Source organism: Zygosaccharomyces rouxii, assembly GCF_000026365.1.
Source record: "Zygosaccharomyces rouxii strain CBS732 chromosome B complete sequence".
In the NCBI taxonomy this organism is placed as follows: Eukaryota; Fungi; Ascomycota; class Saccharomycetes; order Saccharomycetales; family Saccharomycetaceae; genus Zygosaccharomyces; species Zygosaccharomyces rouxii.
In genome coordinates, this window is record NC_012991.1 from 361007 (window position 1) to 373410 (window position 12404).

Here is a 12404-nt window from a genome sequence, read left to right on the forward strand (position 1 = left end):
GTGCATTTTTCTCGTACAAAGATCGATAGCGCCGTACATTAAAGTTTCTTTTGCCAGTTTTATAGTGACGAGCTTCGTCATCACGGCAAAAATGATGCCATTCCTCATTACACCGCGCCTTCGAACGGCACTGATGATGTCGAATTTACCAGCAAAGATTAGCTCTTTCCAAACTGATGAAGTGTAAATCCCATCATCTCGCTCATCTTATTGATAAGGAACACCAATGAGAGGGGGAAGCGATGTTTTAGTGATTACTTAATGGAAAGAGGAAGAGTTTTAAGAAGAATGGGAACGAACAAGAGTCACTTATGAATAACCCATCATTTAAAAGATGATTGTTTAACAAAGACTATTTTCCTTCCATCTTCTTTGATCGGAGTTTTAGGATCTGAGTTAGCCTAGCCAGTAGTCTTTGCCATGCACGGACTTTGGAAGGAGACTTATGATGGCGCTACAGTAGCGTTTATTGTGCTTGGTGCTGCATGTGTTTTCGTTATGATTCCAGGTTTAGGGTTTTTGTACTCTGGACTGGCGAGAAGGAAGAGTGCCTTATCATTAATTTGGGGTGTAGTAATGGCAACCTTGGTTGGAATGGTCCAGTGGTATTTTTGGGGATTTTCCTTAGCGTTTTCTCACACAGCTCCAAACTCGAAATTTATCGGTGATTTAGATTCCTTTGGATTCAGGAATGTATACGGGAAGACCAGTGATGATGCAGTATATCCGGAACTTGCGTATGCAATTTTTCAAGGTATGTTCATGTGCGTTACATTGAGTATTATTGCTGGGGCCACCGCGGAGAGAGGCCGTCTTTTCCCCCACATGGTATTCCTGTTTGTGTTTGCCACTGTGGTTTACTGTCCTGTAGCCTACTGGGTTTGGGCTCCAGGTGGATGGTGCTACCAATGGGGGGTTCTTGATTGGGCTGGTGGGGGTCCAGTGGAGATCTTAAGTGCCGTCGGTGGATTTGTCTACTCAATCTTTTTGGGTAGAAGAAAGGAAAGTCTTCTAATTAACTTTCGCCCCCATAATGTTTCCTTGGTTACTTTGGGAACAGTTTTATTGTGGTTTGGTTGGCTACTCTTCAATTCTGCGACATCTTTAAGTCCCAATTTAAAATCCGTCTATGCCTTTATGAATACTAATTTAAGTGCCGCCACTGGTGGTATGACATGGTGTTTACTGGATTTCCGTTTAGAACGTAAATGGTCCACAGTGGGTCTTTGCTCAGGTATTATTTGTGGTTTAGTAGCCGCTACACCAAGTTCTGGTTGCATAACGCTTTATGGATCTTTGATTCAGGGAATCGTTGCTGGTTTAGTTTGTAACTTTGCCACGAAGATCAAATACTATTTGAAAGTAGATGATGCAATGGATATCTTAGCAGAACACGGTATCGCCGGAGTAGTGGGATTGATGTTTAATGCCCTTTTCGCTGCAGATTGGGTCGTTGGGCTTGATGGATCCACTGAGCATCATGGTGGTTGGATTACACATAACTACAAACAGATGTATATTCAATTTGCCTACATTTGGGCGGTCATCGGTTACAGTGCCGCCTGTACTGCTATCATCTGCTTTGTCTTAGACCTCATCCCATTCACCAAACTGCGTGTTAGTGAAGAAGCAGAAGCTAGAGGTTTAGATGAGGATCAAATCGGTGAATTTGCCTACGATTATGTGGAAGTGAGAAGAGATTACTGGCAGTGGGGTACAGACACGGACAATTCTAATGAAATAAGGTTAGAGGAAGTAAATGGTCAACATGACCCCGAACAATATACCACTAATACTGAAGAATCTGGGAATTTAAATGGCGAAAAGCAGTTGGGCAGTGATGACCAACAAACGGCAAATAGAAACGATGAAGAGCAAGTCCTAACGCCTACATACAGTAAAAACCCAACGTGACGGATGGCGATACCCTAAGAGGATTTTGTTTTTTAAAAGAAGAGGTTCTTCTCGTGGCTTAAGACATGTGGATCCAAGAACCCTCTGGAGTACTATATTATACTATTTGTTTTATGGCTTTGCACCAATTGAGTTTTATGATAGAGATGTAAACGGGCGGCCCCAAGTATCTTTGATGTAGACAATTAGTAAAACGGGGATTTCGTTAATATATTGGAGGAAAGAATAGGATGTCCAGTTTGGTCGGGTCAAGAGCCCGACCTCTTTGGTCTTATATAAATCGCATAATAATTTGATGCACTAATATATCGGTATAGATATCATTCATTAATAAATCAGCATTTCATAATTGTTTACACAAGAGTAAATTAGAAACATGTTTACTGAACATGTTCACTGAACATCACTCGCTAGAAAGCAAGTCAGTTTATAGAGTGACTGTTGTAAAAACTGAAAAAATTAAGCGACCCCGGTGAGGATCGAACTCACGCTCTTGCGATTAACAGTCGCACGCCTTAACCAGCTTGGCCACGGAGTCTCGTACTTGTGTTGTTAACGTTGAAAGAAAAAACAATCCCAGTAAACGATAGGAGAGCAGATGATATTATGGACCGCCGTGACACGTAATCTATTAGTATCCAAGTAATCAAACGTTGGTTTACTAAAGAAAGGTGCCGCCATCAAAGATAATGTAAATACCCACCTCAAATGCGTCTTTATTTACCTTACTTACTCGGTTGTGAGTACATTCTTTTTAGAATATGAACTATTACAAGCATCTTTTTTATGACTCTACGTAATGAATGCAGATATATAGAAAATTAAAAATTTCCTTGAGTTATGACAGCTGAATAGATACCATTTCTGGCTTTTGGAAGTTTGTTAATCCATCTACCAAACTTATGCTCCTTACCTACACTGGCTAGTACACGGAATACCTCCTTACCATGTTTACCAGCCTCAACGACTTGAATTTTGTTCACCACACCATTACAGTTAGGTAATTCTCCCAACAGTTCAAAACCTCTCAAATTATCTAAAATTTTCCATACCTTTATACTACCATTCCATGAACCTGAGAAGAATACGTTCGAATAAGGGATAGCGTGGACTGCGGTAATCCAATATGGGCGTGAGATTCTTTTATCTTGTAACTGTCTTTGTCTAATCTGCTCATTAGATTCACCTGAAATTTGCTCTGAGCCTGGAGGGGGTATGACACCATGAGCTGTTCTTTCTACGAATACGGGCTTCTTCTTCGCCAGTGACCATAGACACAAATTACCGTTGTCCGAACCCGTTATGAAATGAGAATCATCAACCATGGTTACCACATCAATGCTACCTTCCCCATAAAAAACTGGCATCTCAGATGCATCTGGATATTCCAGTTCGCCGTTTTCTTTTTCAGTGGCATGTTGCCTTAACCATCTCTTTTCCAATTTGTCAATTTCTTCACCACCTCTAAATGTCAACCTGGTTTCATCAGGAATTTTCCATAGCATTGCAGTCTTATCACGAGAGCCCACGGTGACACATCTTTCCATACTCAATGCCGATATATCAACTACTATATCATGATGACCATAAAGAGTTTCCAATTGAGAAGCTTGGTTAATAGAATAGGTACGAATTTTATAATCGGCACACGATGCATATAATTGATCTGTGTTTTTCCTGAATGTTAATCCCAAGACTTCACCCCGACGGTCCTTTGTTGGGATCACCTTAACTGGTGCTAGTGATTCAGCACTCCAAACTATTAGTTTTCTATCTTTACCACCGCTAACCACGTATTTCCCATCAGGTGATGCAGCCAGAGTCAGTATCTCATCGTAATGGCCTTCAGTAGTATTTTCGATTTCGTATTTCCCTTGAGGAAAAAAACGAGGACCACCTTTAGTAAATGCTAATTTTTGAGGTCTTCTATCAAAATCTGTAATATCATATTTGGTAATTTGTAAGTCTTTACTAGCTGTGTATGCAAATATCTTTCCTTTATTCCTACTACTCAACCTTTCATCATCAATTTGGAATTTGTTGAAAGCTGGTTGAAAACAACTGATACAAGTTAAATTATTCTCACCGACCCTGGTAAAAGTAGTCTTGGCTTCACTGAGGAGTAATTTATGAGCAAAAAATCTGAAAACACGTCCGTGCTGTTCCGCCACATCCTGTTTCAATCTCGATGCTAGAATGTCCCTATCTAACTCAGCAGCATCAAAATTGTTGTAATCATCGACAGTAACGCTTTCCACATCCTTGTTTTCACCTTGTAAACCCTCACCATCAGCTATTACATCATGTGCTTCCTCTTTCAAATTTTTCAAATACTCTTTAGCTAATCGCCTTCTTTTGTCTGCTGGATTTTCTCCTTTGAATTCTTCCTCTGAATCTACTAGATCCTCATCACTTTCACCATCTCCGGCACCTTGATGTTCTCCATCTTCCTCTTCGGATGATGGATCTGTAATCTCTTCATCGACATCTCTCGTTGGTGTTTCACTCTCGGTTCTAGTTCTCTTTCTGCTATGCTCACCTGCTGACATGCTGACACCTTAGAATTGAAGCTTAACAAATGTAGGCTCTGACAAGATATAATACAGAAACGGTTGAGCTACCTTCAGGTTAGATCTAACCTACTGTTTGGCGATGAGCTCCACTGATATGCTTGAAGCTCATCGCATGTTGAAATTTTTTTCAAATCACTATGTACGTGGTAATATGTCAAATATTAAATATTAAAATATTGAAGTATATTCTACATCAAAGATCAGCGGCTATTACTCATGTATCTCATTTTGAATCCTTGACTCTCTCAGTGTATCTATACGCTTTACCAGTTGTAAAAGTTCTGCCCTTTCAGCAATTTTGATTGCGGCATTTAGAGCTCTATCTTGTTTCAAATCTTGTGCCAACGATAATGCCATCTCATTGTTCTGTTCTGTACATGCACCAGCAAATAGTCTTAACAGAGACTTGTCGTGAACTCCTGTCAATGAAGCCAGGATTTCGTTCTCATTTCCGTAAAGTTCACCTTCATGGGCTAATGTATCACTTAACAGTATTGATAAAACTTTAGACCTTAGGAATGATTCTTCTGCAGCCCATTGAACTGGAATCTTCAACTCCTGTCTCTCCATTTCATCATCATCACCACCACCATTCCTTTCTTGATCATTTTGCTCTTCTAATAGTTTGCTCTTTACAAAGATGGGGATGCTCATTTCCATCTCTGACGGTAAAGGTAACGGAAACTCTGGCCACATATTTCTACCTTTCACCAAGATACAATTTAACATGTCGTAATTCAGACCCAATGGCCATACTTTAACATCCGTTTCTTTACCACCAGACATCTTCCAAATTTCCATATTAGCATCAAGAACAGGTAACCATCTGTTCTCAGTAGCAGATCTCCATTTAGATAATACCAGTAAAACGTTATCAATGCCAAAGACACATGGATCACCGTATGCTGAAAAGAAGAAATTTTTTATTCCCAATGTGTTAAAACCAACAAATTCAGAATCGATATCTTCGAGTTGTAAATTATCCTGTGGCAGAGTGAGCGGCAAAGGACTTTCTCTTTGGTAGTACTTACTTGAAGTGGGGGAACGCTCAAACAAGGAATACGTAATACCATGATAATTATGGAAATGGATTGCAAATACTTTGTAGTCCTGAGCAGTAAGGGCCACAATGGGAGACATTTTCTCAACCATTAATGGTACACCATGTTCGTTAAATATTCTCACATAACCTAGGGATGTCCCCACAAATACCCTCTTAGGGGTATGTGACACGCTAGTGATTCTCTCACCTCTTTGTAGTGGTAAGGTTTTCGTCCAAGGCGAAAGCAGTGAATTATGAGGCCTGTAGTGCAATTGTCCTGCTTTAGATTGTGCAAATAACGCACCATTCTCATTCAATGAACAGACATCGAAACCAAAAACATCTTCAAAATGGTATTCGACGAATCTTCCAATATCAAAAAATGACACTGTAATGCTGTTTTGTTCGTTATTGCGTACAACGCACACGTATCCGACATTATTCATAGTCAAATATCGACGATCACTGTTCCCAAAGGGTGTCGCACCTTGTGATAATGGTCTATAAGTAAATGGCTTAGGAGAGGCCTGAAAATTAGCGCCCAGAGAGGGAGCCAGGATTCTACCTCTACCTTGTTTTGCACGTTTAAGAGGTGGATGTTCCGATACATATCCAGCACCATCATCATCATCCACAAAATCTTGTTCGTCATCATAATGATGTCTTTTCGCTCCAGTATCATTTTCATCATCTGTGAAAACTTCACCCGGAGGTGAATGCAGATTAGGCTCATTCAAATTTTCCTCTTCATCAGCTTCAGAATCAACGAATAGGCCTTTAGTCTGATTAGTTTTGTTTAAATTTTCCTCTGTTGATTCTGCCGCCCTTTTAACATTAATTATATTCCCAGACCATGTTCCCAAAATTATATCTAAAGTCTTATTATCTGGATGCACTTTCCATACGAAGTTGGTAATCCTTTGACCTAGTTCCTTCTTGTAAAATACTTCAGAAGTTTGCCAATTCCATATCGTAAGTCTGTTATTATGATCCACTGCTGCAAGATAGAGACCATGTAGTGGTTCAAATTTCAAATCAATGAAAAATGCCTTTGAACTATGGGGATTTGATAAAGTCTTCATCAACTTATAATCTTTAATAGAAAAAATCTTGACAGTATAGTCATGGCACGGCAGTGCAAAATGTAACCCGTTAGCATGCCAAGCAGCACGAGCACAAATTCTATTTTCAACGCGGAACTCTACATCTCTTACTGTGTCATCATCAGCGTCATCCTTTTCTTCATCACCATGATTCAATAGCTCATCTCGGTGATCATCGTTGTAAGAATTCTTGGGAATATAACCTTCCAATGCTTTAACCTTATTAGGTCTCGTGGAAGAAATTGAATAGAAGCACACTCTACCATCAATATACGATACTGACAATAAATTAGTTTGTGAACTGTAAGATAACTGTGCAACTTGTTCATCGGCTTTTATGCTGTATCTCTTAAAGCCTTCACTTAATTCCACTAAAGATAGTTCCATATCATCACCACCAATCACAACCATCTTTCCGTTATGCACAACATCGCAATCTCTCATGGGCAGCATCGATCTTGCCAGCAATTGATCTTTCCCACTAAAATCGTATCTGAAACAATCTCCCTTTAGCGTAGTAACGATAAAACTGGTATTTGAATCACAAACAACTGAGGTAACATTCTCTGGGATCTCGAAGACTTCAGGTTCTTCTTCAGGATTATTCATTTGTAAAACTTTACTCAACCCAGCCTTATTAGTTACACATAGTTGATTACCATTGGGGGTTAAAGCTATCAAAGTCTTACCACCAAAGTCAAATGCAGACTTATCAACCACCTCAGGCATCTTGAAGTGACCCTTAAGAATTCAATTGCAACGATTTGATTCTCTTTTGTAATGTTTAAGTTTAACGTTATTTCTCTTCGATGCTTGGAAAAAGTGAACTAACTACCATTATAAACAAGGGTTCATCAAAATAGAGAAGCAGGCACATAGAGACCGTTTAAGTCATGGATTTCCTAGAAGAAGATGAGCTAGATTTAGATCTGCCGACCATCACAGAGATCAACAGAGACCTTTTCATCGATCAAACGCATCAAGAGAAGGAATTCGACGTGGACGAATTCCTCATAAACAACAACTTCCAATACGTGCCACTAGATTCTCTAATACACGATCTAAGCGGATTATCAAAGGAACTAGAGCACGCTCTACCTGAAAAGATCGCTGGAAAGTATGATGATTACCTAAAGTTCTGTAAACCGTATACCGATGAAGATAGTCAAAGCATACTGGAGATACAGAGAACCAAGACAGATTTGAACAAGTTTACTACTCAATTGAATCAATTGACACACAAAGACCTTTTAAGAACTCAATCTACGATCGACGAAACCGTTGCATACTTGCGTAAACTCGATTCCATGATTCAACAGCTACAAAACCACTCCCAGCTACCCCAATTGATCCAATTGGCCAAAGAGATGAGTACATGTCTACATGCCATGTGCGGTACAGATCCACTAGATCCTCTGTTGATTACAGAATTAACCATCCAACTACATAATCTGATGAGAAGAATTCGTCAACTATTTGACACATTATCCGATCTGAACTCGCCTTTTCTCAAGCATCAACGTAATGGATATCAGGGATTACTGCAAGAATTCCAGATATCACTAAAGCTGCTAACAGCTAGATGCCTAGAGGATCCAAATGGTAATCAAAAATTGTCTAAAGTACTGGTTTCCATACTAAATTCATCTCGATGAGCTTATACTCGTCACTATGTACGTGAAACATCAAAAAGTTTTAAACCGCCTCCAAGCTTAAAATCTGAAGGTATAAACAACCAAAGGCTATCGAAAGCTGACTGAAAGGTGGAAAAGAAGCCATTGAGTTCTTTTTGAGTGGTTAAATGTTTAGTTTTGGTGCCGGGAATAATACGTCTGGTGGAAGTAACACTTCTGGTGGTCTATTCGGTAATAAACCTGCCGGTAATACGGGGTTCACATTTGGTGGGGGATCTAATCAAGGTTCTCAACCTGGGGGGTTTGCGTTTGGTCAACCGAACACCAGCTCTGGTGCCAATAACAATGCAGTAGGTGGAACTAGTGGCGGTGGCGGATTATTTGGAAATAAGCCTGCCGGTGGAGGATTGTTTGGAGGTCAGAATAACCAACAGAGTACTGGAGGCGGATTGTTTGGAAGCCAGAGTAATCAACAGAGCTCTGGCGGTGGATTGTTTGGCGGTCAAAATAATCAACCAAGCGGTGGGGGATTATTCGGCAGCAAACCTGCAGGAAGCGGCGGACTATTTGGTGGTCAGACCAATCAGCAAGGTGGTGGGGGATTATTCGGTGGTCAGAACAATCAGCAACAGCCTCAACAGCCATCGCTATTTGGTGCCTCTGCACAACAACCACAACCACAACAACCACAACCGCAACAGCCCCAAAACTCGTTATTTGGATCTGCCACTACACAACCTTCATTTGCCTGGTCTCAACCTCAGAACAATCAACCAATGTTTCAACAACAACAACAACAGCAGCAGCAACAGCAACAACAGCAACAGCAACAGCAGCAACAACAACAATTCCAGCAACAACAGCAGCAACAACTGCAATTCCAACAACAACATTCTAACTACCCGCAACAGGTGCAAGAACAAGTGGTTAAATTGAAAGATTCCTGGGATCCAACTTCCAACAAGACCAAATTAAAAACTTTTGTCTACAACAAAGCAAAAGAAACAGATGCAAGACTATACAACAAACCACCAGATGTGACCCAAGACGATTGGGATCATGCAATGGATAATAAACCTTCTGCAGATGTTATTCCCGTGCAGCTGTATGGATTTGAAGGTCTTAACCAACGTAATCAATTGCAAAGAGAAAACGTTGCACAAGCTCGTGTCATTTTAAACCAAATATTGGAAGAATCAACACAACTACAACAGAAGCACGAATTGGATACAGCAGCAAGAATTTTAAAAGCACAGACTAGAAATGTTCAAATTGAAAGAAGAATATTAAGATTGGGAACACAACTAGCTATCCTGAAGGGTAGGGGACTTCCGTTGAGTATAACCGAGGAAAAAATGTGGTCACAATTCCAATCGTTATTACAACGTAGTAACAATCCTGCTGGATTAGGGAAGACAAACGAATTATGGGCAAGATTGGCTGTACTTAAAGAAAGGGCTAAAAACATTTCTGATCAATTAGATAGTACAGTAGTGGTTATCAATGAGAATGGTGGAGACATTTCCACTAATCGTGGCGGTGACAAGGAGAAAACTGCAAAGAGATCAGATGAAGATTTGGAGAATAGAATTGACGTCATTGCAGAGATTTTGAGCAATCAACAACGAGGCATATGTTATTTAAACGAAGTTCTTGAAAAGGATCATTCTAATTTGGATAAATTGACCAAAAAATAATAATAATCCTAATAGAAAATAATAACAATAATCACAGAAGTTTACGTATTTTTGTTTGTCATACAAACCCTTTAAACCCATGGGTCAAGATATCTAATCGATCTTGACATAGTTGGTCGGATTCACTTCTTAGACCTAATCCGATAAACCATTTTTGCATTTCAAATGGCATAGCTTCAAAATCTGGATAAATCTGTGATTTTAAAGTTAGGATTTCATTTGTACTTTTTAACTGATGGGTATTACCTTCGTAATCTGCCTCATTAGGTATCTTGGTATCAAGTACCCATGGTTCAACTTTTACAAAATCTGGTAACGCATGTAACTCATATCTTTTCTGCCTTTCATAAATATCTAATTGTGTTTTCCATGCTTCATGTAGTTGTACCAACCCTTCGTGGTCTTCTTCATCTTTTATGGGTTGGTCCAAGGGAACCATCGATGATGATCTAGCAAGAGAATCTTGATCCATCTGTATGCCTTTTAACCCGTAGAAAAACTGCGATAAAAGCTGTCTTTGTCCATTAACCACAATATCTAAACGTCTATTATCCCTTGACAACGACTGAGTATTGAACAAGTAAGGCCTTGCATATAAAACTTTACCTAACCTGTTCAATTCGCTAACGATATATCTATAACACGACAATTCATTGAATGTATACTTTGATGGTTGTGCAAATTTCAGATTCAATGCAATACAATTCTTAATCATCACTTCCTCACAAAGATAAAAGTCCTTCGTAGGTTAAACAGTACTGTGGTTGGATTGATTTTTCAATTCATACATAAAACATATATACACGATATACCATATAAAACTACGCAAATATGCACTCTATTTCCATTGTCTCTTGACGAAATGCAATGCTAGAGGGGTGAGCCATAGAATGGCACCAGCATAAACTGCGTTCATGACAGTCTTGTTGGTAGATTGTTGGTGAAGCTTCTTTTCTTCTTCGCTAGGTTCTTGTTGTGGTAGACCAAACATTATTATAGAGCTGTGGGGTAAAGTTACAGTTGAGACTATAGTTTACTTGCTAATATCGACTTCCTTAAGAGGCTCTTAGGGGTCTATATAGGTTGCTTTTGTGTGTAACTTCAAGTTAAGTGAAATTTTTCACCTTCCGTCTCATACATATATATACAATCGATGTTGAAGACCTTTTAAACAAGAGCACTACAGTCAGGTGAAACGAAAAATCCTCAATAATCGATTCAAAAATGAGCAGTGAAGAGCCTGCACAGGTTGTAGACTCTTTAGCGAGTCCAGAAGGTCCAGCTGGAGTGGATACGAACGGAACAGCAGAGACGACAACAGCAGCAGAGACAGCAGCAGCAGCAGCAGCAGATAGACAGCGCAAACATATTGAAAAGAGTGGTAGTGATGACGAGAGTGATGGTGATGCAGATCCAGAGGCAGAAGCAGCCAAAAATGCACGTATAGCTACGAATCAGCAGTTAGATGAAATCGATAACACTCATCGTAATCGCCAAGAGCTAGAGGAGAAGCTAGATAAGATTATTAAGAAACCTAAGGCAAGGAGGAGTAGAAGAGACGAAGATGATTTGGAACAGTTTCTAGATGAAAAGATCCTAAGGTTAAAGGATGAGATGAATGTTGCTGCACAAATCGATGTAGATACTTTAAACAAGAGGTTGGAAACCGGTGATAACTCATTAATTGCCATGCAGAAGGTCAAACTATTGCCCAAGGTGGAAAGCGTCCTATCTAAAGCTCATCTTGCGGATACCATATTGGATAATAACCTTTTACAAAGTGTAAGAATTTGGTTAGAGCCATTGCCAGATGGATCGTTACCATCATTTGAAATTCAAAAATCTTTATTTGCCGCCCTTGAGAAGCTGCCAATCAAGACTGAACATTTAAAGGAAAGTGGTTTGGGTCGTGTCATAATTTTTTACACTAAATCTAAACGTGTAGAACCACCATTGGCCAGATTAGCGGATAGATTAATTGCAGAATGGACAAGACCAATTATCGGAGCATCTGATAACTATAGAGATAAGAGAATTTTACAGTTGGAATTTGATGCTGAAAAGATGAGAAAGAAGGCAGCCTTAGATTCTGCAAAGAGCCGTAAGAAGAAATCAGGTAAAAAGATTACAGCCCAGGGATCGACTTCACAATCATTATACGAACAAGCAGCAGCTCGCAGGAACAGAGCCGCTGCACCTGCACCAACTACAACTGATTACAAGTATGCTCCAACGAGTAATTTGAATCCCACTTCTGGTCCTTCAAAGATTGCAGGTGTTGGTTCATCGTTGAACAACAGCGAAATGTACAAGAGACTAACCTCAAGACTACAAAAGGGTAAACGTTCTAAATAGTTTAAATATAATCAAATCAAATTAAATCAAATCTAATCATTACAATTTTCGATTTCTATTTTAAAAATTTCGATTCTTAATAATTA

At 39.5% G+C, this 12404-nt stretch overlaps 8 protein-coding genes and 1 non-coding gene across 9 annotated transcripts; 4 read left to right on the top strand and 5 right to left on the bottom strand.

The window, feature by feature from the left end:
- Positions 1–420: 420 nt before the first annotated feature.
- Positions 421–1914, top strand: MEP3 (ammonium permease MEP3; the record flags this gene model as incomplete). The annotated part of the gene is made up of 1 exon (XM_002495098.1): positions 421–1914. The coding sequence occupies one exon, from the start codon at positions 421–423 to the stop codon at positions 1912–1914; it is 1494 nt and encodes a 497-aa protein (XP_002495143.1).
- A 464-nt stretch (positions 1915–2378) lies between these two features.
- ZYRO0B04422r lies at positions 2379–2452 on the bottom strand. Its single transcript has one exon. It is a non-coding gene; the product is annotated as a tRNA-Asn (tRNA).
- Positions 2453–2735: 283 nt separating this feature from the next.
- Positions 2736–4463, bottom strand: RRP9 (ribosomal RNA-processing protein RRP9; the record flags this gene model as incomplete). The annotated part of the gene is made up of 1 exon (XM_002495099.1): positions 2736–4463. The coding sequence occupies one exon, from the start codon at positions 4461–4463 to the stop codon at positions 2736–2738; it is 1728 nt and encodes a 575-aa protein (XP_002495144.1).
- Positions 4464–4697: 234 nt separating this feature from the next.
- CTF4 (chromatin-binding protein CTF4) lies at positions 4698–7361 on the bottom strand (the record flags this gene model as incomplete). Its single annotated transcript, XM_002495100.1, has 1 exon — positions 4698–7361. The coding sequence occupies one exon, from the start codon at positions 7359–7361 to the stop codon at positions 4698–4700; it is 2664 nt and encodes an 887-aa protein (XP_002495145.1).
- A 164-nt stretch (positions 7362–7525) lies between these two features.
- COG2 (Golgi transport complex subunit COG2) lies at positions 7526–8287 on the top strand (the record flags this gene model as incomplete). Its single annotated transcript, XM_002495101.1, has 1 exon — positions 7526–8287. The coding sequence occupies one exon, from the start codon at positions 7526–7528 to the stop codon at positions 8285–8287; it is 762 nt and encodes a 253-aa protein (XP_002495146.1).
- Positions 8288–8433: 146 nt separating this feature from the next.
- NUP57 (FG-nucleoporin NUP57) lies at positions 8434–9963 on the top strand (the record flags this gene model as incomplete). The annotated part of the gene is made up of 1 exon (XM_002495102.1): positions 8434–9963. The coding sequence occupies one exon, from the start codon at positions 8434–8436 to the stop codon at positions 9961–9963; it is 1530 nt and encodes a 509-aa protein (XP_002495147.1).
- Positions 9964–10021: 58 nt separating this feature from the next.
- Positions 10022–10678, bottom strand: MSS18 (Mss18p; the record flags this gene model as incomplete). The annotated part of the gene is made up of 1 exon (XM_002495103.1): positions 10022–10678. One exon carries the CDS (start codon positions 10676–10678, stop codon positions 10022–10024), a length of 657 nt encoding a protein of 218 aa, XP_002495148.1.
- A 123-nt stretch (positions 10679–10801) lies between these two features.
- Positions 10802–10954, bottom strand: TOM5 (Tom5p; the record flags this gene model as incomplete). The annotated part of the gene is made up of 1 exon (XM_002495104.1): positions 10802–10954. The coding sequence occupies one exon, from the start codon at positions 10952–10954 to the stop codon at positions 10802–10804; it is 153 nt and encodes a 50-aa protein (XP_002495149.1).
- Positions 10955–11187: 233 nt separating this feature from the next.
- SPN1 (transcription factor SPN1) lies at positions 11188–12318 on the top strand (the record flags this gene model as incomplete). The annotated part of the gene is made up of 1 exon (XM_002495105.1): positions 11188–12318. One exon carries the CDS (start codon positions 11188–11190, stop codon positions 12316–12318), a length of 1131 nt encoding a protein of 376 aa, XP_002495150.1.
- Positions 12319–12404: the final 86 nt, after the last annotated feature.